The sequence below is a fragment of the Caretta caretta genome, chromosome 5 (assembly GCF_965140235.1).
Source record: "Caretta caretta isolate rCarCar2 chromosome 5, rCarCar1.hap1, whole genome shotgun sequence".
Lineage (NCBI taxonomy): Eukaryota > Metazoa > Chordata > Testudines > Cheloniidae > Caretta > Caretta caretta.
Genome location: NC_134210.1, coordinates 131,543,692 through 131,565,555, shown reverse-complemented (window position 1 = coordinate 131,565,555; position 21,864 = coordinate 131,543,692). Strand labels below are relative to the sequence as shown.

Sequence of the window (21,864 nt, the reverse complement as noted above, 5' to 3'; positions counted from 1 at the left end):
GTTGTCCTTATTTCCCTTTTTATAGATAGGCACTGTATTTGTGCTTTTCCAGTTTTCTGGAATCTCTCCCGTCTTCCATGATTTTCCAAAGATAATCGTTAATGGCTCAGCTATCTCCTCAGTCAGCTCCTTGAGTATTCTAGGATGCATTTCATTAAGCAGCATCCTTCGCTGATTCAGCTCCTGAGTTTGAAGGATAGTAGGCACCCTGACTCCCTTACCCAGACCCCACAATTGTCCCCACCTAAATCAGTAAACCTCTTGGGTACCTCTCTCCTTATCCACCAAACACTGGAGGGGAGGAGGAGCATGAGACTCATATTCTTCCATGTGTGTCTCAACACCATACCCCTCCATGTTGCCATACCCTGCATCTGTTCCCCTTCGCCCAGTCTCTTTCCCATCCATACCTCTGTCTCATGCACTTATACAGTTTTAGACATTTTATTTTAAAATATTTTAAACTGGGTACGAGCAGGTGGCAAGTATAGCGTGGGAAAGAGGAAACTGGGAATCTTGGGGTGGGGTTCATAACTGTTAAAGAGGGGTGCCAGGGAAGGGAAGGACAGGAGACAGTAGGAAGCAGTACAGGGTGGGGAGCAACAGTGTGTTTGAGTGGGGCCTTGAGGGCAGAAGTGGAATGTGAAGGAGAGGGTCTATTGAACTTAAGGGATGTGGTGATTTTCCCCTTTTTTATTAAAGAAAAACAAATGACAGTTCGGAATCAATGCGTGAATTCGAAGTCTGAGCTGTTGAAGAAGAAGCTATTAACAGTAAAAGAGAAAAAAAATATTAAAATCTTCCAAGAGTTCCAGCTATTTAATTCAATCATTATAATGACACTTTTGTTAAGTCAGTTTGCCTTTATAAGTAGCTAAATCTTGACAAATTAGTCAGCTTGCTGCCATCCTCTCTAAAAGCTGAGAGTTAGTTGTCACAATAGACAGAGCTGAGATGGTAAAATTTTAGTTCATCTAACAAGTTAAAAGGAACCACACAATCTAGAATATTATATCAGAAACTACCTAATTGTCCCTCCTGGCTTATCTAACCTGCTTTTCAGTATCTTTGTTATCTGGTCATTGCATATCAGTAGTCTAGTTTATCGTACAATTTTCACTCTTATAGGGACATCAGTGTTTCCAAAAGAGGTGAAACCTACAAGGAGACCAACTTTTTAACAGGGGAGATTAAAGTGTTACCATATAGGTAAATTAGATTCCATATGAGCAGTGTCTCATTTTCACTGGAGGAAGTGCACATTGAATGAAGCAGGAACTCTTGCCTCATTTAGGGTATGTCTACACTACGGAATAAGGTCGAATTTATAGAAGTCGGTTTTTTAGAAATCTGTTTTATATATTCGAGTGTGTGTGTCCCCACAGAAAATGCTCTAAGTGCATTAAGTGCATTAACTCGGCGGAGCGCTTCCACAGTACCGAGGCTAGAGTCGACTTCCGGAGCGTTGCACTGTGGGTAGCTATCCCACAGTTCCCGCAGTCTCCGCTGCCCATTGGAATTCTGGGTTGAGATCCCAATGCCTGATGGGGCTAAAACATTGTCGCGGGTGGTTCTGGGTACATATCGTCAGGCCCCCGTTCCCTCCCTCCCTCCGTGAAAGCAAGGGCAGACAATCATTTCGCGCCTTTTTTCCTGAGTTACCTGTGCAGACGCCATACCACGGCAAGCATGGAGCCCGCTCAGGTAACCGTCACCCTATGTCTCCTGGGTGCTGGCAGACGCGGTACGGCTTTGCTGCACAGTAGCAGCAACCCATTGCCTTCTGGCAGCAGACGGTGCAATACGACTGGTAGTCGTCCTCGTCGTGTCCGAGGTGCTCCTGGCCACGTCGGCTGGGAGCGCCTGGGCAGACATGGGCGCAGGGACTAAATTTGGAGTGACTTGACCAGGTCATTCTCTTTAGTCCTGCAGTCAGTCCTATTGAACCGTCTTATGGTGAGCGGGCAGGCGATACAGACTGCTAGCAGTCGTACTGTACCATCTTCTGCCAGGCAGGCAAGAGATGAGGATGGCTAGCAGTCGTACTGTACCATCTTCTGCCGAGCAGCCATGAGATGTGGATGGCATGCAGTCCTTCTGCACCGTCTGCTGCCAGCCAAAGATGTAAAAGATAGATGGAGTGGGTCAAAACAAGAAATAGACGAGATTTGTTTTGTACTCATTTGCCTCCTCCCCTGTCTAGGGGACTCATTCCTCTAGGTCACACTGCAGTCACTCACAGAGAAGGTGCAGCGAGGTAAATCTAGCCATGTATCAATCAGAGGCCAGGCTAACCTCCTTGTTCCAATAAGAACGATAACTTAGGTGCACCATTTCTTATTGGAACCCTCCGTGAAGTCCTGCCTGAAATACTCCTTGATGTACAGCCACCCCCTTTGTTGATTTTAGCTCCCTGAAGCCAACCCTGTAAGCCGTGTCGTCAGTCGCCCCTCCCTCCGTCAGAGCAACGGCAGACAATCGTTCCGCGCCTTTTTTCTGTGCGGACGCCATACCAAGGCAGGCATGGAGACCGCTCAGCTCACTTTGGCAATTAGAAGCACGTTAAACACCCCACGCATTATCCAGCAGTATATGCAGCACCAGAACCTGGCAAAGCGATACCGGGCGAGGAGGCGACGTCAGCGTGGTCACGTGAGTGATCAGGACATGGACACAGATTTCTCTGAAAGCATAAGCCCTGCCAATGCATGCATCATGGTGCTAATGGGGCAGGTTCATGCTGTGGAACGCCGATTCTGGGCTCGGGAAACAAGCACAGACTGGTGGGACCGCATAGTGTTGCAGGTCTGGGACGATTCCCAGTGGCTGCGAAACTTTCGCATGCGTAAGGGCACTTTCATGGAACTTTGTGACTTGCTTTCCCCTGCCCTGAGGCGCATGAATACCAAGATGAGAGCAGTCCTCACAGTTGAGAAGCGAGTGGCGATAGCCCTGTGGAAGCTTGCAACGCCAGACAGCTACCGGTCAGTCGGGAATCAATTTGGAGTGGGCAAATCTACTGTGGGGGCTGCTGTGATGCAAGTAGCCCACACAATCAAAGATCTGCTGATATCAAGGGTAGTGACCCTGGGAAATGTGCAGGTCATAGTGGATGGCTTTGCTGCAATGGGATTCCCTAACTGTGGTGGGGCTATAGACGGAACCCATATCCCTATCTTGGCACCGGAGCACCAAGCTGCCGAGTACATAAACCGCAAGGGGTACTTTTCGATAGTGCTGCAAGCTCTGGTGGATCACAAGGGACGTTTCACCAACATCAACGTGGGATGGCCGGGAAAGGTGCATGATGCTCGCATCTTCAGGAACTCTGGTCTGTTTCAAAAGCTGCAGGAAGGGACTTTATTCCCAGACCAGAAAATAACTGTTGGGGATGTTGAAATGCCTATATGTATCCTTGGGGACCCAGCCTACCCCTTAATGCCATGGCTCATGAAGCCGTACACAGGCAGCCTGGACAGTAGTCAGGAGCTGTTCAACTACAGGCTGAGCAAGTGCAGAATGGTGGTAGAATGTGCATTTGGAAGTTTAAAGGCGCGCTGGCGCAGTTTACTGACTCGCTTAGACCTCAGCAAAACCAATATTCCCACTGTTATTACTGCTTGCTGTGTGCTCCACAATATCTGTGAGAGTAAGGGGGAGACGTTTATGGCGGGGTGGGAGGTTGAGGCAAATTGCCTGGCTGCTGGTTACGCGCAGCCAGACACCAGGGCGGATAGAAGAGCACAGGAGGGTGCGGTAAGCATCAGAGAAGCTTTGAAAACCAGTTTCATGACTGTCCAGGCTACGGTGTGAAAGTTCTGTTTTTTTCTCCTTGATGAAACCCCCCGCCCCTTGGTTCACTCTACTTCCCTGTAAGCTAACCACCCGCCCCTCCTCCCTTCAATCACCGCTTGCAGAGGCAATAAAGTCATTGTTGCTTCACATTCATGCATTCTTTATTCATTCATCACACAAATAGGGGGATGAGTACCAAGGTAGCCCAGGAGGGGTGGTGGAGGAGGGAAGGAAAATGCCACACAGCACTTTAAGCACAGCACTTTAAAAGTTTACAACTTTAAAATTTATTGAATGACAGCCTTCTTTTTTTGGGGCAATCCTCTGTGGTGGAGTGGCTGGTTGGCCGGAGGCCCCCCCTCCACGTTCTTGGGCGTCTGGGTGTGGAGGCTATGGAACTTGGGGAGGAGGGCGGTTGGTTACAGAGGGGCTGCAGTGGCAGTCTGTGCTCCAGCTGCCTTTGCTGCAGCTCAACCATACACTGGAGCATACTGGTTTGGTCCTGCAGCAGCGTCAGCATTGAATCCTGCCTCCTCTCATCACGCTGCTGCCACATTTGAGCTTCAGCCCTGTCTTCAGCCCGCCACTTACTCTCTTCAGCCCGCCACCTCTCCTCCCGGTCATTTTGTGCTTTCCTGCACTCTGACATTATTTGCCTCCACGCATTCGTCTGTGCTCTGTCAGTGTGGGAGGACAGCATGAGCTCGGAGAACATTTCATCGCGAGTGCGTTTTTTTTTCTTTCTAATCTTCACTAGCCTCTGGGAAGGAGAAGATCCTGTGATCATTGAAACACATGCAGCTGGTGGAGAAAAAAAAAGGGACAGCGGTATTTAAAAAGACACATTTTATAAAACAGTGGCTACACTCTTTCAGGGTAAACCTTGCTGTTAACATTACATACATAGCACATGTGCTTTACAAGGTCGCATTTTGCCTCCTCCCACCACGTGACTACCCCCTCAACCTTCCCCCCTCCCTGTGGCTAACAGCGGGGAACATTTCTGTTTAGCCACAGGCAAACAGCCCAGCAGGAATGGGCTCCTCTGAGTGTCCCCTGAAGAAAAGCACTCTATTTCAACCAGGTGACCATGAATTATATCTCTCTCTCCTGAGGATAACACAGAGAGATAAAGAACGGATGTTGTTTGAATGCCAGCAAACATACACTGCAATGCTTTGTTCTACAATGATTCCCGAGTATGTGTTACTGGCCTGGAGTGGTAAAGTGTCCTACCATGAAGGACGCAATAAGGCTGCCCTCCCCAGAAACCTTTTGCAAAGGCTTTAGGACTACATCTAGGAGAACCGCAAATGCCAGGGCAAAGTAATCCTTTCACATGCTTGCTTTTAAACCATGTATAGTATTTTAAAAGGTACACTCACCAGAGGTCCCTTCTCCGCCTGCTGGGTCCAGGAGGCAGCCTTGGGTGGGTTCGGGGGGTACTGGCTCCAGGTCTAGGGTGAGAAACAGTTCCTGGCTGTCGGGAAAACCGGTTTCTCCGCTTGCTTGCTGTGAGCTATCTACAACCTCCTCATCATCATCATCTTCTTCGTCCCCAAAACCTGCTTCCGTATTGCCTCCATCTCCATTGAAGGAGTCAAACAACACGGCTGGGGTAGTGGTGGCTGAACCCCCTAAAATGGCATGCAGCTCATCATAGAAGCGGCATGTTTGGGGCTCTGACCCAGAGCGGCTGTTCGCCTCTCTGGTTTTCTGGTAGGCTTGCCTCAGCTCCTTCAGTTTCACGCGGCACTGCTTCGGGTCCCTGTTATGGCCTCTGTCCTTCATGCCCTGGGAGATTTTCACAAAGGTTTTGGCATTTCGAAAACTGGAACGGAGTTCTGATAGCACGGATTCCTCTCCCCAAACAGCGATCAGATCCCGTACCTCCCGTTCGGTCCATGCTGGAGCTCTTTTGCGATTCTGGGACTCCATCATGGTCACCTCTGCTGATGAGCTCTGCATGGTCACCTGCAGCTTGCCACACTGGCCAAACAGGAAATGAGATTCAAAAGTTCGCGGTTCTTTTCCTGTCTACCTGGCCAGTGCATCTGAGTTGAGAGTGCTGTCCAGAGCGGTCATAATGGAGCACTCTGGGATAGCTCCCGGAGGCCAATACCATTGAATTGTGTCCACAGTACCCCAAATTCGAGCCGGCAACGTCGATTTAAGCGCTAATCCACTTGTTAGGGGTGAAGTAAGGAAATCGATTTTAAGAGCCCTTTAAGTCGAAATAAAGGGCTTCATTGTGTGAACGGGTGCAGGTTTATATCGATTTAACGCTGCTAAATTCGACCTAAAGTCCTAGTGTAGACCAGGGCTTAGATCCACACTTTATTTTGTGAGTCATGACATTTGGTAGTGGCTATTGAATCATTCCAGATTATGGGATTTTTTTTAAACAAATAAAATAAGATTAAAGCTGTTGTGTGGTTAAGCACTCAAAATTCAAGAATTTCAAAGTAAAGATTGCACATCTAATCTTCACTCTGCTTCCTTGTATGCATACATTAGAGCAGGCTTTAATTACATAGTCACATATAATTTCTTGTCTATTCCAATGTAATAGACACAGTTTTTCCTGTCCTCTTATAAGGCATGCTACGAACAAAGCAGGGCTCCTCAGGAGCTCTTGATATATTTTCTGTGGACATTGCACAGTGAATGTCCTTATACACAGCATCTTATGTATAAGGGACAGTAGTCTATATATGTATATCTAATGTTGTAAAACAATACGTTATTGTATATTGCCAAGCATGCAAGTACTCTGCAAACAATTTTCATTTATTTCTGAAAGAATACATAAACTTTTAAATACTAAAAACTACACTAATAAGATGCTAAAATTGCAAAGTCAGGTATGCAAAACTGCCAAAGTTCATAGACCCATTGAGGAAATAGCCACTTTAAAGAAATATAAATAAAAATTAGAGTTCCAGAATAAGTATTTCCTGGAAAAAAATTGGGTATATAATTATGTTGTAAACAAGTCGTAGATTCCAAGCCCAGAAGGGACCATTGTGATCCTCTAGTCTGATCTCCTGTGTAACACAGGCCATAGAACTTTCTCAAAATAATTCCTACAGCATATATTTAGGAAAAACAGCCAATATTCATTTAAAAATGGTCAGTGATGGAGAATCCACCACAACCCTTAGTAAACTGATCCAATGGTGGTTTACCCTCGCTGTTAAAAATGTATGCCTTATTTACAGTCTGAATTTGTCTAGCTTCAACTTCCAGCCATTGGTTCTCTGCTAGATTGAAGAGCCCATTATTAAATATTTGTTCCCCGTGTAAATATTTATAGATTGTAATCATGTCACCCTCAACCTTTTCTTAACTAGGCCAAGGTCTTTGCATCTGTCATGATACGGCAGGTTCTCTAATCCTTCCATCATTCTCTTGGTCTTCTGTGAATCTTCTCCAATTTATCAACATCCTTCTTGAATTGTTGGCATTAGAACTTTTCACAGTATTGCAGCAGTCACACCAGTAACAAATATAGAGGTAAAGTAATCTCTACTCCCACTCAAGGTTGCCCTGTTTATATGTTCCACAACATGTTAGGTCTTTTGTCAAGAGTCACACTGGGAGCTCCTACTCAGCTGATTATCCACAACCCCCAAATCTTTTTCAAAGTCACTACTTCCCAAGATAGAGTCCCCTGTCCTGTAAGTATGGCCTACATTCTTTGTTCATAGATGTATACATTTACATTTAGCTATAATAAAATGCATGTTGTTTGCTTCAGCCCAGTTTACCAGGTGATCCAAATTGCTTTGAATCAGTGACCTGTCCTCTTCATTATTTATCATTCCCCCAATTTTTGTGTTATGTGCAAACTTTATCAGTGATGATTTTATGTTTCCTTTCAGGTCATTGATAAAAAATGTTAAATAGCGTAAGGCTAAGAACCAATCTCTGTGGGACATCACTGTAAACAAACCTGCTCGATAACGATTCCCTATTTACTTAACAAAATGTTAAGTCATCCATCAACACCTTTTCAGAAAATACTACATGTTTAATTCCGCAAAGTTAACTTTGCTACTGGTTCATCCTAAATTTTTGCATTTCCTGACTCTGCTTTTAACTATATAACCTTAATTACTGGCAAAAAAGAAATTGCATTTGGTTAAGTCACTATGTAAATGGTCTTAAGGTCTTTTTTGAGTATTTTGCTCTGTCTGAGTGGGACATTTACAGTCTCCCACTTACGAACTGTCCCAGCAGAAGTCATAGTACTTCTGGGGGCATTCTGCGCCAAAAAATTAAAAATCTGCGCACAATGTTTTAAAATTCTGAATTTTTTTTGTCAAAATAACAGTACATAATCATGCCAGATTCAATTATTTTGATAATTTATTTCAGTTATCAGCAAGTGTGTCTGTAACAATATGGACACACATAAAAATTCCCCCAGGAGTAGAGTTAAAGAAACCCCTATGACACCCCAGTTCCTGTTTCTCTGTCTCCACCCCGCCCGAGCCCAGCTGCAGGACCCCCCCATTTCCAAGACACCTGCTCGCTTCCCACCAGAGCCCAGGGATCCAGAGGGAGAAACAGCTTGATGCTCAGTCCCAAGCTTGCATGGAGTTTCTTGTGCCGCCCTCTCCTTCCCTCAAGGTATGCTGGGAACTGCAGCTGCCAGGAACCCTCTAGCTCCCTCTCCTTCCCCCCCACAGCAGTGTCTTCTATGTGCAAGCTGGGCTCTGCCAAGTCCAGTGGCCCCTAGTGGCAGCTAGCAGCTAACCCCATTTCTGTGGGGGAAAGGTAATTCTGCACACACAATGTTAAAATTCTGCAAGATTGTGCAGTGGCGCAGAATTCCCCAGGAATATCATAGGACCGTAGTCCTGTTCCTTCCAGCCCATTGTGCAGGGAGAACAGCAGTTCAGCCAGGCACCTCGGCAGTGTGATTGTGCACTAAGGTGTCAGAGATGGAGTAGCTCTTTCTTAGGGTATGTCTGTTCGCGTCTAGTCTAGACACGATAAATTGACCCCCAAGCACTCTCTTGTTGACTCCTGTACTCCATGAGAGGCTCAGGCAGAGTTGATGGGGGAGCAGCAGCAGTCGACTCACTGCAGTGAAGACACCACGGTGAGTAGATCTAAGTACATCGACTTCAGCTATGTAACTTAGATCGATTTCCCGCCCCCGCATAATGTAGACCAGGGCTTAGGCTCAGCTAAAAATCTTAGCAGATTCCCATGTAGCATGCTCACTAGCAATATTTCAATTGTTTAGATTTTATTTTGCTTTAATTTTTAATCTTTTTCCAAAACCAAGCAAAGGCACTACTAAAATGGGAAAAGTGTGTTGTTTTTCAACATGGCCAAACTTTAAAAACAAGAAAAACCACACACAACTGAGAGAATTGTGCGACACAAGAACAAATGGATATAAACTGGCCATCAGGAAGTTTAGACTTGAAATTAGACAAAGGTTTCTAACCATCAGAGGAGTGAAGTTCTGGAACAGCCTTCCAAGGGAAACAGTGGGGGCAAAAGACCTATCTGGCTTCAAAATTAAACTCGATAAGTTTATGGAGGAGAAGATATGATGGGATAACATGATTTTGGCAATTAATTGATCTTTAACTATTCATGGTAAATAGGCCCAGTGGCCTGTGATGGGATGTTAGATGGGGTGGGATCTGAGTTACTACAGAAAATTCTTTCCTGGGTATCTGGCTGGTGAATCTTGGTCACATGCTCAGGGTTCAGCTGATCGCCATATTTGTGGTCGGGAAGGAATTTTCCTCCAGGGCAGATTGGAAGAGGCCCTGGGGTTTTTTCGCCTTCCTCTGCAGCATGGGGCACTGGTCACTTGCTGGAGGATTCTCTACGCCTTGAAGTCTTTAAATCATGATTTGAGGACTTCAATAGCTCAGACATAGGTGAGAGGTTTATTGCAGGAGTGGGTGGGTGAGATTCTGTGGCCTGCATTGTGCAGGAGGTCAGACTAGATGATCATAATGGTCCCTTCTGACCTTAATCTCTATGAATCTATTCATTTTGCTCAAACTTTCAAAAAAAAAATAATTCACCTTTTAGTAAACACCAAACATGGTGGTTTCATCCCCAAAGGTAAATGTTTTAGAAAATACGGAGCAAATGAAAACAGACTTATAATAGAACTTCTTTGCAACTTCAACAATACTCAATATAATACTGAAAATTCTGTTATCTCTTGTATAAGATTTTTAGCTGAGCTTAATTGACACCACATTGATAAGGAAAGATTTCCATGAGGCCTGCTCAAGTCTGGGAAAAAGTGATGAATGTTTATCTCCACCCATCTCTCATTAGTCCTCAGTGCAGCCCTTCCTTCTGATTCTCCTTTTAAGTAATCTGTATTTTTATCATGTCTAACCTCTACTCTTGTTGCCGCTGGGTCATCAATGGTTTCTTTTATGTTTTTAATGCTGGGAGTAAGTTATATGAGATCAGTGTTCAAAAACAAATGAAAAGCCTGCCATTTCTTCTCTTGAGTGTTATTTCATAATCCTTCAGATAGCAAATAAAATAGATTTTAAAAAAACAAGATACTTCAACTCTACAATAATAAATGAGTATATATGCATGCAGCGAAGGGAAAAATCATTAAGGCATAATTACGTTTCCAGCAACAAAGGAGTTACCAATGGAAAGAAAAAATATTATAACTCTTATTTCTGAGTTAACTAATATGTATTTACAAGTAACTTGATTTTTTACACAATAATGATTTTGTTTTCATTTATTAAAACTGATAATTTTCAGCCAAAGTTGTTCTTGATGATTGGTCATAAGAAGGGTGTTTTCCTTTGACGAACGGTCACAGTGCCACATGGTTTACAATATCCGTGAAACCTTCTGCAATACATTGATCATGCAGATTTCAGAGTAGCAGCTGTGTTAGTCTGTATTCGCAAAAAGAAAAGGAGTACTTGTGGCACCTTAGAGACTAACCAGTTTATTTGAGCATAAGCTTTCGTGAGCTGTACTCACGAAAGCTTATGGTCAAATAAATTTGTTAGTCTCTAAGGTGCCACAAGTATGCCTTTTCTTTTTATTGATCATGCAGTTTCCTTAATTACGCTAGAATTTTCTTAAAAATCCATTACACTGAGAGTGAATGGTTTTGGTTTTTTTCCCCTCAGTTTCAGGTTTTATTTTTTAAATCAGTTTGTTTTTAAAACTTTGTTTTTCTGTGTTCTGACAGTCATTGTTCTTTCACTTTTTCCCCCTCTCTCAGAAATGAGCATCAGAACATTCATCCAGACAACCAAGAACTAGTGAGGGCACTTCGGCAGCAGCTTCAAACAGAACAGGTACCGTTCTAGATGTTGGAAATGGCCATCCATGTAATAATATGTGGTATAGATCTGTTGTTCCTTTACTGCTAAAGTTTAAAAAAAATTCTGAAACACATCATTCTAGAAAAAGAAAATGTGTTCATGTCCATTGTATAAACTCCATTTGCTGCAGATAGACTTATCAAAACTAGCTTCAGTTATTGGTGAAGTGACAAATTTCTTGTATGGATATTATGATAACCCCTTAAAATTTTAGGTCATAGTTAAATGTGAAAGGGCCTGTGAGATCTATCCCCCCTGTTTCTCAAACTGGAATCCATAATCAATTTCAGAAGAGCCTTAAAGAAGCACAGGACACTTCCAAGTTTCCCCACACGGGGACGTAAGTTAGATTACAGTGCATGCTCCCTGCACAGTAACATAGACCCTGGCAGTAAGGGGTCAGGAAGTCAAATCTGGAGTCCAGTTTGCAGCTATGGAGCAGGGACCAGAAGCATTTAGACTAACAAGCTAAGCTTCCTAGAAAATAGCACAGCAGCCAAGGCCCAGTGAACTGGGGTGATGAGCCACTCAGGCCAGCTAAAGGCATTGGCCCGTTCCCTGGCACATATGGGGAGATTCTAGGCTGGGATGCCTGTGACAAAACCATGGAAGGAATCCAAGGATTAGCCAAGCAATCATCAACATGCTGGAATTGTTAAAGTTCAAAGTTAACTATCCAGCATCTGAGCTTGTCATCAAGAGGTACATAGGCTGCTTCTACAATAGGGCCTGGGGCCAACATTTATTATTGTAGCTAAAGCCTCTCGCCTAGTATAGACAGGCTTTTGTGAGTAGTGTATTGGAAGCAAGTTTTTTGGGTGTCACTCGCACTTTAGTGCACCTGAACTAAAGGTTTCTGGTTGTTAAATATAGGATCACACGGTTCTATTTTCATTGTCCTTAATTAGATTGAAGTGTATGCTATATAGAACAGATGGAAGAAAATAATGTGCTTGTTGCACAATACCTGCTTACTGAATTAATTTTTCAATTTAAATATTATTCTGTTCCTGCTCTTATTTAGTTCTAAATTTGAGTCATCTGTCTCTGACTTCTAGCAAGTGGAGAATATATTCTGTGTTTTTTAAAACTCAAGTGATCTTCTAAATTGAAGTTAATTCCTGAATAATTTAAGAAATTATTTTTTTGTCCCAACAGGATGCATCTGCTGGTAATAGACATCGTTTCTATACTGACATGTCCTGTCCAGTCTGTTTACAGCAGGCTACATTTCCCATTGAAACAAACTGCGGACATCTTTTCTGTGGTAAGTAAAAATGATCAGCAGAGAAAATTAACAATTCTGACATTTAAACTATAATTATCACCATTCGGTTAGAGAGTTAACATCCCATTGAGATGATCAGGGCAGGGCACCTCTCTGAGGACAGAACTTCCCCTCCTTCCTCATTTCAAAGCCCCTGACCTGGAGGTGCTGCCCCTGCAGTTCCCATTGGCCAGAGTTCCCAGCCAGTGGGAGCTGCGGTGCCGGCACTCGGGGCAGGGGAGAGTGTGGAGCCCCCGTGGCTGCCCCTACACCTAGGAGCTGGAGGAACATGTTGCAGCTTCCCGGGAGCTGGGTAGGGAGCCTGCCAACCGGATTTTTAACGGGGTTGACCAAAGCTACCAGGGGCCCTTTTTAGCCGGGTGTTCCGGTCAAAAACTGGACATCTGGCAACCCTATGTGAAATTTTTCACAGCCCTGAGCAACGTATCTAGGTCAGCCTAAGTTTTAAGTGTAGACCAGCCCTTAGTCCACAGCAACCTGGGGAGTTAATTTACCCCTCATTAGTGTCTCACATACTGTCCTTCTGGCCACTACTGCCATGCCCTAACAGTTCCCTAGTCTAGTGCACATTGATCTACCCCTGTTTCAAAGCAGGGTAGATCAGAAATGCTAGGGAATTGTTAGTGCGCGGCTGCGGAAGCCAGACAGATGCTTAGTGTGCAGCATGCTAGTACTGGGTAGATTGACATTTCAGCTTGCTGCGAACTTAGTGTCCATGTAGACAAGCACTAAGGCTTGGTTTTGAGAAGGAGAAGTAGTCGAGTTTAAGTACCCAGAACTTAAGTAGTCAAGTTTAAGTACATTGTTCCAGCTGTGCTCTTATCAGAGCCATGTAGGGCTTGTCTACACCTAAAACTTAGGTCGATCTACCTACCTTGCTCATGGCTGTGAAAAATGTCATGGTCTTTGCAATGTAGTGAGGTCGGCCTAACCCCCATGATAGATGCAACCTGGCTGTCAACCTAGCTGCCGCCTCTCAAAGAGATGGATGTATTACAGTGACCGCCCCTGCCGTTGCTGTAGTGTCCATGCTACAGCAGCACAGCTGTAGTGCTTGTAGACATACCCATAGAGAGGGTCTCCTGCCATGAGGGTGACCAGATGTCCTGATTTTTGGGTCTTTTTCTTACATAGGCTCCTATTACCTCCCACCCCGTCCCGATTTTTCACATTTGCTGTCTGGTCACCCTACCTGCCATCCTCCTGTGTACCTTGAGGCCTTTTTGTATATATATGTATATAGCACAGACATATTGCACTTTTCCTCCTTAGCACGTTGCAGACTTGTCTGATTTGTCCGGGGTCTTGTTCTTCTGGAGAGGCAGAAGGAAAGAGGCAGTGGGGAAGGGTAACCCAAGTGAATATATTCATATGTAGTGCTCCAAAAGTTAATAAGAAAAGGAATTCTTGTGGCACCTTAGAGACTAACCAATTTATTTGAGCATGAGCTTTCGTGAGCTACAGCTCACTTCATCGGATGCATACTGTGGAAACTGCAGAAGACATTATATACACAGAGACCATGAAACGATACCTCCTCCCACCCCACTCTCCTACTGGTAATAGCTTATCTAAAGTGATCATCAAGTTGGGCCATTTCCAGCACAAATCCAGGTTTTCTCACCCTCCGCCCCCCCCCCCCCTCCACACACACACAAACTCACTCTCCTGCTGGTAATAGCCCATCCAAAGTGACCACACTCTTTAAAATGTGTATGATCATCAAGGTGGGCCATTTCCAGCACAAGTCCAGGTTTTCTCACACACACCCCATCATCTGAGAAAATGGTTCCATCATCTGGACCCATGGAAAAGAAGCCCTTGAGGAATTCCACCATGATTTCAACAATTTCCATCCCACCATCAACCTCAGCCTGGTCCAGTCCACACAAGAGATCCACTTCCTGGACACTACAGTGCTAATAAACAATGGTCACATAAACACCACCCTATACCGGAAACCTACTGACCGCTATTCCTACCTGCATGCCTCCAGCTTTCACCCTGACCACACCACACGATCCATCGTCTACAGCCAAGCTCTGCGATACAACCGCATTTGCTCCAACCCCTCAGACAGAGACAAACACCTACAAGATCTCTATCAAGCGTTCTTACAACTACAATACCCACCTGCGGAAGTGAAGAAACAGATTGATAGAGCCAGAAGAGTTCCCAGAAGTCACCTACTACAGGACAGGCCTAACAAAGAAAATAACAGAACGCCACTAGCCGTCACCTTCAGCCCCCAACTAAAACCCCTCCAACACATTATTAAGGATCTACAACCTATCCTGAAGGATGACCCAACACTCTCACAAATCGTGGGAGACAGGCCAGTCCTTGCCTACAGACAGCCCCCCAACCTGAAGCAAATACTCACCAACAACCACATACCACACAACAGAACCACTAACCCAGGAACCTATCCTTGCAACAAAGCCCGTTGCCAACTGTGCCCACATATCTATTCAGGGGACACCATCAAAGGGCCTAATAACATCAGCCACACTATCAGAGGCTCGTTCACCTGCACATCCACCAATGTGATATATGCCATCATGTGCCAGCAATGCCCCTCTGCCATGTACATTGGTCAAACTGGACAGTCTCTACGTAAAAGAATAAATGGACACAAATCAGATGTCAAGAATTATAACACTCATAAACCAGTCGGAGAACACTTCAATCTCTCTGGTCACGCAATCACAGACTTGAAGGTCGCTATCTTACAACAAAAAAACTTCAAATCCAGACTCCAGCGAGAAACTGCTGAATTGGAATTCATTTGCAAATTGGATACTATTAATTTAGGCTTAAATAGAGACTGGGAGTGGCTAAGTCATTATGCAAGGTAGCCTATTTCCCCTTGTTTTTTTCTACCCCGCCCCGATGTTCTGGTTAAACTTGGATTTATGCTGGAAATGGCCCACCTCGATTATCATGCACATTGTAAGGAGAGTGGTCAGTTTGGATGAGCTATTGCCAGCAGGAGAGTGAGTTTTGTGTGTGGGGGCGGGGTTGAGAAAACCTGGATTTGTGCTGGAAATGGCCCACCTTGATTATCATGCACATTGTAGGGAGAGTGGTCACTTTGGATAAGCTATTACCAGCAGGAGAGTGAGTTTTTGTGTATGTGTTTTCTTGAAAAAAGGGGGTGGGGGGGTGAGAAAACCTGGATTTGTGCTGGAAATGGCCCAACTTGATGATCACTTTAGATAAGCTATTACCAGCAGGAGAGTGGGGTGGGAGGAGGTATTGTTTCATGGTCTCTGTGTATATAATGTCTTCTGCAGTTTCCACAGTATGCATCTGATGAAGTGAGCTGTAGCTCACGAAAGCTCATGCTCAAATAAATTGGTTAGTCTCTAAGGTGCCGCAAGTACTCCTCTTCTTTTTGCGAATACTGACTAACACGGCTGTTACTCTGAAACCAAAAGTTAATGAAAATTACTCTCCCAGTGACTTATTTCTGAAGGATATTTGGAAACCGAGGTTCTTGGGTAACAGTGTAGTGCATGAAGTTGTCTTGTTGGCCTTAGTTTATTGGACACTTTACCTGCGGGAAGGGACTCTCTATCCTTTTCTCCATGGGCCTCCCCCCACACCGTATTTCATAGAATTATAGACGATTAGGGTTGGAAGGGACCTCAGGAGGTCATCTAGTCCAAACTCCTGCTCAAAGCAGGAACCAACACCAACTAAATTTTTCCAGCCAGGGCTTTGTCAAGCCGGACCTTAAAAACCTCTAAAGATGGAGATTCCACCACCGCTCTAGGTAACCCATTCCAGTGCTTCACCACCCTCCTAGTGAAATAGTTTTTTCCTAAAAGCCAGCCTAGACCTCCCCACTGCAACTTGAGACCATTGCTCCTTATTCTGTCATCTGCTACCACTGAGATCAGCCTAGCTCCATCCTCTTTGGAACCCCCCTTCAGGTAGTTGAAGGCTTCTATCAAATCCCCCCTCACTCTTCTCTTCCACAGACTAAACAATCCCAGTTCCCTCAGCCTCTCCTCATAAGTCATGTGTTCCAGACCCCTCATCAGTTTTGTTGCCCTCCGCTGGTCACTTTCCAATTTTTCCACATCCTTCTTGTAATGTGGGGCCCAAAACTGGACACAGTACTCCAGATGAGGCCTCACCAATGTCGAATAGAGGGGAACGATCACGTCCCTCAATCTGCTGGCAGTGCCCCTACTTATACAGCCCAAAATGCCATTAGCCTTCTTGGCAACAAGGGCACACTGTTGACTCATATCCAGCTTCTTGTCCACTGTAACCCCTAGGTCCTTTTCTGCAGAACTGCTGCCGAGCCATTCGGTCCCTAGTCTGTAGCAATGCATGGGATTCTTCCATCCTAAGTGCAGGACTCTGCACTTGTCTTTGTTGAACCTCATCAGATTTCTTTTGGCCCAATCCTCTAATTTGTCTAGGTCCCTCTGTATCCTATCTCTACCCTCCAGTGTATCTACCACTCCTCCCAGTTTAGCGTCATATGCAAACTTGCTGAGGGTGCAGTCTATGCCATCCTCCAGATCATTAATGAAGATATTGAACAAAACTGGCCCCAGGACCGACCCTTGGGGCACTCCACTTGATACCAGCTGCCAACTAGACATGGAGCCATTGATCACTACCCGTTGAGCCCGACGATCTAGCCAGCTTTCTATCCACCTTGTAGTCCGTCCATCCAGCCCATACTTCTTTAACTTGCTGGCAAGAATACTGTGGGAAACTTTGTCAAAAGCTTTGCTAAAGTCAAGGAACAACATGTCCACTGCTTTCCCCTCATCCACAGAGCCAGTTATCTCATCATAGAAGGCAATTAGATTAGTCAGGCATGACTTGCCCTTGGTGAATCCATGCTGACTATTCCTGATCAGTAGAAGAAGAAGCATGTTCGGGCTCCAACCACACTTCTCTTGGAGTGCCTGAGACCCGTGGTACTGTCAGCAGCCTCAGCCACCATCATCTCCGTGCAGATTACAGGCTTGGTACCGACAGCAGGCTTTGTACTGCAGGACTTCCAATTTCCCCAGGACCTGGCTGCATCTGACATGCCCGATTCTCTGGTGCTTGGCTCCTATGTTCTTTTTGTACCAAGGACATCGAGATTGCCTGAAGTTCATCTGGTACCGATGGTTTCACCTCAAATTTCTTCAGGCACTTCACCATTCCAGAGTGGGTTTGAGGATGAGGATTCTGATGAAGACGTTGCCTTGGTGTCCCAAATATCAGTTCAGGTCTCTCCCCTCACTTCTGTAGAGGCCCCTTTCCAGAGGTCTCTGACAAGCCTATAACCACTCGTGGCACAAGATTGCAAGCACCATCTTGCTTGTATGAGCACCCACGGGTGCCTTCTAAGCCTTCTGCACCACCTCCTTGGCCACATTGGGACCCTTGATCAGTCTATCGTCAACAATATTCCAAGACATCGAGCACCACCCATCACAGAGAGACAACCGGCATGGCCTGCTCCCTCTAGGAGACTTGACCCTCAATAGAATCTTTTGAGGAGCAGGAAGCTCGAGCTGTTGATGAGGTCTCTCCTACAGCCAATATCTCCTCTTCATGTCCGGATGAAGCTATCATTTGTCCTCCTCCTTCCTTGGCGGAGAATTTTAAGCAGTTCCAGGATCTGGTCAAGAGGATTGCTGACTCGTTGCAATTAATTCAAGGAGGTTAAAGAACCTCATCATACGCTGCATGTTCTCCTTCGTTTGACCTCGTCTGCCCACATAGCTTTGCCTGTCAATGAAGCCCTTCTGTACCAGGTGCTCCTGTTAGGCCTGTCATCTGCCCCAACTTCTGAGGTGTTAGATCACTTCAAGTTGGGCCTGCAATTGAATGTTCAAAAATACACTTTGACCACTGTGCAAAACTTAGAATTCATAGGAGTTCTGCTTGATTCAGTAGCAGCAAGAGCCTACATTCCTCTGCATAAGTTTGTGGTCCTTTCCAACAAAGCCAGTGCAATTCAACTCAGCCCCCATACTGATCAAGCCCCCTGATCAAGAACTGTTTTCAGTTGTTAGGGCACATGGCAGCCAGTACCTTTGCCAGAGACCCCCGCAAGATTCCGAATCCATTGCCATCAGGGTGGCTCGGGACTGTTTATTCACCAAGTCGACACAGTTTAAATGTACATCTTTCCATATCCACCTGCGTAAAACAATCCCTCAACTTTGGTAGAAAGACCATCACAATGTCTGCTCAGAAGTCCAATTTGCACATCCTCCCCCAGCAGTTGTCATAAAGACAGACATCTCTCTGCTATGGTCGGGAGCACATCTAGATCCAGGGCAAGTAGGCGTCGCAAGAGACCATGTTACACATCAACATCCTGGAACTCAGAGTGGTTAGATACCCCTGTCTCCAGGTTTTGCCACTAATTGCGCAATCTCATAAAGGTCATAAAATCATGGGGTTGGAAGGGACCGCAAGGATGCAGGATTTGTTTGGACCACATATCATGCATATTTATATCGGCAAGGAGGCACAAGATCCCACTGCATCAAACCTGTCAAGCTTTGTAATTGGTACATACTCAACCAGGTCTTCATCACAGCAGCCTATCTCCCAAGGATTCAACATGTGACTCTGGATGCATTCAGTAGGCACTTCTTCCAAGACAACAAGTAAGAAATAGGATACAGCAAATCATACCAAATATTCTGTCAGTGGGGCACCTCTCAGATAGACTTGTTTCACCACAGTTTTATGCTCAGTTTTGCTCGAGAGGCAGACTGGGTCACAGATCTCTGGGGATATTTTTCACTTTCATTGATCGTTGAATCTCCTTGTACGCATTCTCACCGATTCCTCTAGTTCTCCTCAAAGTACAAAAGACAAAACCGGAGTCATCCAAATAATTTTGACCCTGTCCCAGATTAACATGTTTTCCTTGCCTGATACAGCTGGCCATTTGCTCTCCAATCACTCTCCACACTGCTCTTCATCTCCTCTCCCAGGAAGACAGGATGATCCTTCACCCCAATCTTGCAGTGCTTCGTCTCAAAGCACGGTTGGCCGATGATTCATGGGTCTAGACACAGTCTGCTCAGAGGAAGTAAAAAGAATTCTATAACACAGCAGGAAACAGTTCTACTTGCTTCACATACTTTCAAAAATGGACAAGATTTCTTTCTTGGTGTGACCTCAGACATATTCCACCAATGACCTCATCGCTGCCAGATTTATTGGACTACATCCTTACACTAAAAAGTTTAGGACTATCGCTGAGCTCTATTAGAGTCCATCTGGTGGCCATCATGGCTTTCCACTCTCCAGTACAGGGTTATTCTGTGACAGATTTATGTTACCAATCTGCCTGAGGCATCAGGTGATCAGGCTGAGGCCACAGGATCATTACGGGAGGGAATGAAGGAGCACACCAAGTGACTAAATTTTAAAGCTTTATTAATAACAGCGGAGGGTGCTGGGTTCTCCCCACGTCACTCAGGGGAAGAAAGAAAGCAGCAGTGCCCATGCCCTAACCCACTTTCTTACTCACACACACACGACCCGAGGCTGGCCAAGCCTGGGTGTAACGTTAGAAGAAGAGGGGGAAGGGTGGACGGGAGTTCTGTCCTGTGCACAGGCTGCCCAGGGTCCACTGTGGATCTCTGATTTGCTTCAGCTCTCAGGAGGGTTTTAAGTCCTTAGGTCTTTTGGGGGCATTTTGTTTAGGGACCATTGTTCCCTGTGCTCTTTGTACCAGTCCAAACCGGCCTTCCGTGGCTTCCTCAGCTTTCCCAAAACACCCTGTTGTTTCCCCCACGCTGGCCTTCACTGTCTCACTAGTTTTCACAGCCCCTGCAGTTTGTTCAGCTGAATCCTCGCTGGTCGGGGTTGGAATCCAGGCTCCCGTCTTCCTTGGCAGGCAGCCGAGAGTAGGTCGTAGGTCGTGTGCCATGGCCTTGGGCTGGAGTTAGTGTCTTGTCTTCGGACCTAGCTGGAGCGTCGAGTTAACCCATTCCCTTCTCTCATCCTCCCTGTACGGCCTCTCATAACCTGCAAAGGAACCTTTCATTCCACACTTACACCTTTAACCCTTCCCAAACTGCCTTGCGATGCCTGCAACAGCGTTAGCAACGTACAACACTGATCTGCCTCCCCGGAGCACCCGTAAGGACACTACTGGAAGAAGAAAAAATGATTATTCACTGTGTGCGGTAACTGAGGTTCTTCAAGATTTGTATCCCTACAAGTGCTCCAGTACCAGCCCTCCCTCCCCTCTACTTTGGCGTTCTCTGCGGTGGAGCTTGGTAGTAGAGAAAGAACTGAGGGCGGTTCACCCACCCAGTGCTGTGTAACAATGGCTCAGGGCACGGGGCTGAGTAGCACGCATCCGTGGGCCAGTCAGACACTGCTAAGAGAAACTTCCAATCAAAGGTGCAGCGGGTGCTAGCACGCCTCAAGTGGAGCACCGTGGGGGGCACATCTTGAAGAACCCCAGTTACTATACAGGGTGAGTAACCATTTCTAAAGAATCTTAAATTCCTTAACTTGATCTGAAGAGAAAAACAGTTTTTCATAGCATAATACTATTAAAAACAAAGAACTTTATGTATAACTTCTTGAGAAAGTGTCTGGTAATAGATAGTGTCTAAAATTACGTTCTAAAGTATTTTTTTTTTCTGTGCTACCAGTTTTTAAATCAGAATTTCCACTCATCTGCAAATATATTTGATTCTGTGTCCTTAAAGTTTCTAAACGTGGAAAAAATTAACTCAGAATTAACTGAAAATTAATTCAGAATTAACGGAAAACATTTTTTAAAATAAAACGGGGGGAGCTGAGGTGGCAGTTTTGTAAACACGTGTAGAAAAAAAACTAGCAAAACTCTGGTTGGTGTCCTCATCCAGGACAACATGTTTACACTGAAAAATTGAAGTCTTTAAGAATTATGCTAAAACTTACAACATTCACATCCTTAGCTTACTTGAGGTATCTGTAGGGGTAATTTTATTTTGTTACATTGTGTTTATCATTTTGATTTCCCCTCCTTCAGATTCCCAACATTTGAGATTCTCAAACAAGGATTCTTTATCTGTCTTCATCTAGTATCCATGGGGCTATCGTAACTTATACATTATCTGTTCATCGAGAAAAGTTAGTTGGTGCAGACTTGGAAAAGATTAAAAGGATTCAGATTTTTCCGGACACCTCAAAACCTGTGCAATTTCAAAGCTTGAAACATTAAGGTTTTGTAACAAGCTGAATTTTTATTTCCTGTTGTTTTCCCAGCTAAACTTTACCTTAGTAAAGGCTTTTAAAACTAATCATTTTCCAATTACAATGATGTAGAAGCTTTTTGACTCCTCAGTTAATATATATGCTCTTGACCAGGATGGATTGATTTAAGTCAGTGCAATTTAAATCACCCACTTTAATCATAATTTAAATCAGTAAGCTGAAAACCTT

At 45.0% G+C, this 21,864-nt stretch overlaps 1 protein-coding gene across 5 annotated transcripts in view; it reads left to right on the top strand.

Moving 5' to 3' along the window:
• Positions 1–21,864, top strand: part of RNF170 (ring finger protein 170) — a 58,275-nt gene that overhangs the window by 18,222 nt on the left and 18,189 nt on the right. For 4 of the 5 annotated variants that reach the window (XM_048851639.2, XM_048851634.2, XM_048851636.2 and 1 more), the window contains 2 exons: positions 11,045–11,120; positions 12,306–12,414. In XM_048851639.2, coding sequence (XP_048707596.1) covers positions 12,345–12,414 — 70 coding nt within the window. In that variant the 5' untranslated portion in view covers positions 11,045–11,120; positions 12,306–12,344. Of the gene's footprint in view, positions 1–7,371; positions 7,476–11,044; positions 11,121–12,305; positions 12,415–21,864 lie in introns of all 5 variants that reach the window. The other variant, XM_048851640.2, reaches the window with a different exon arrangement.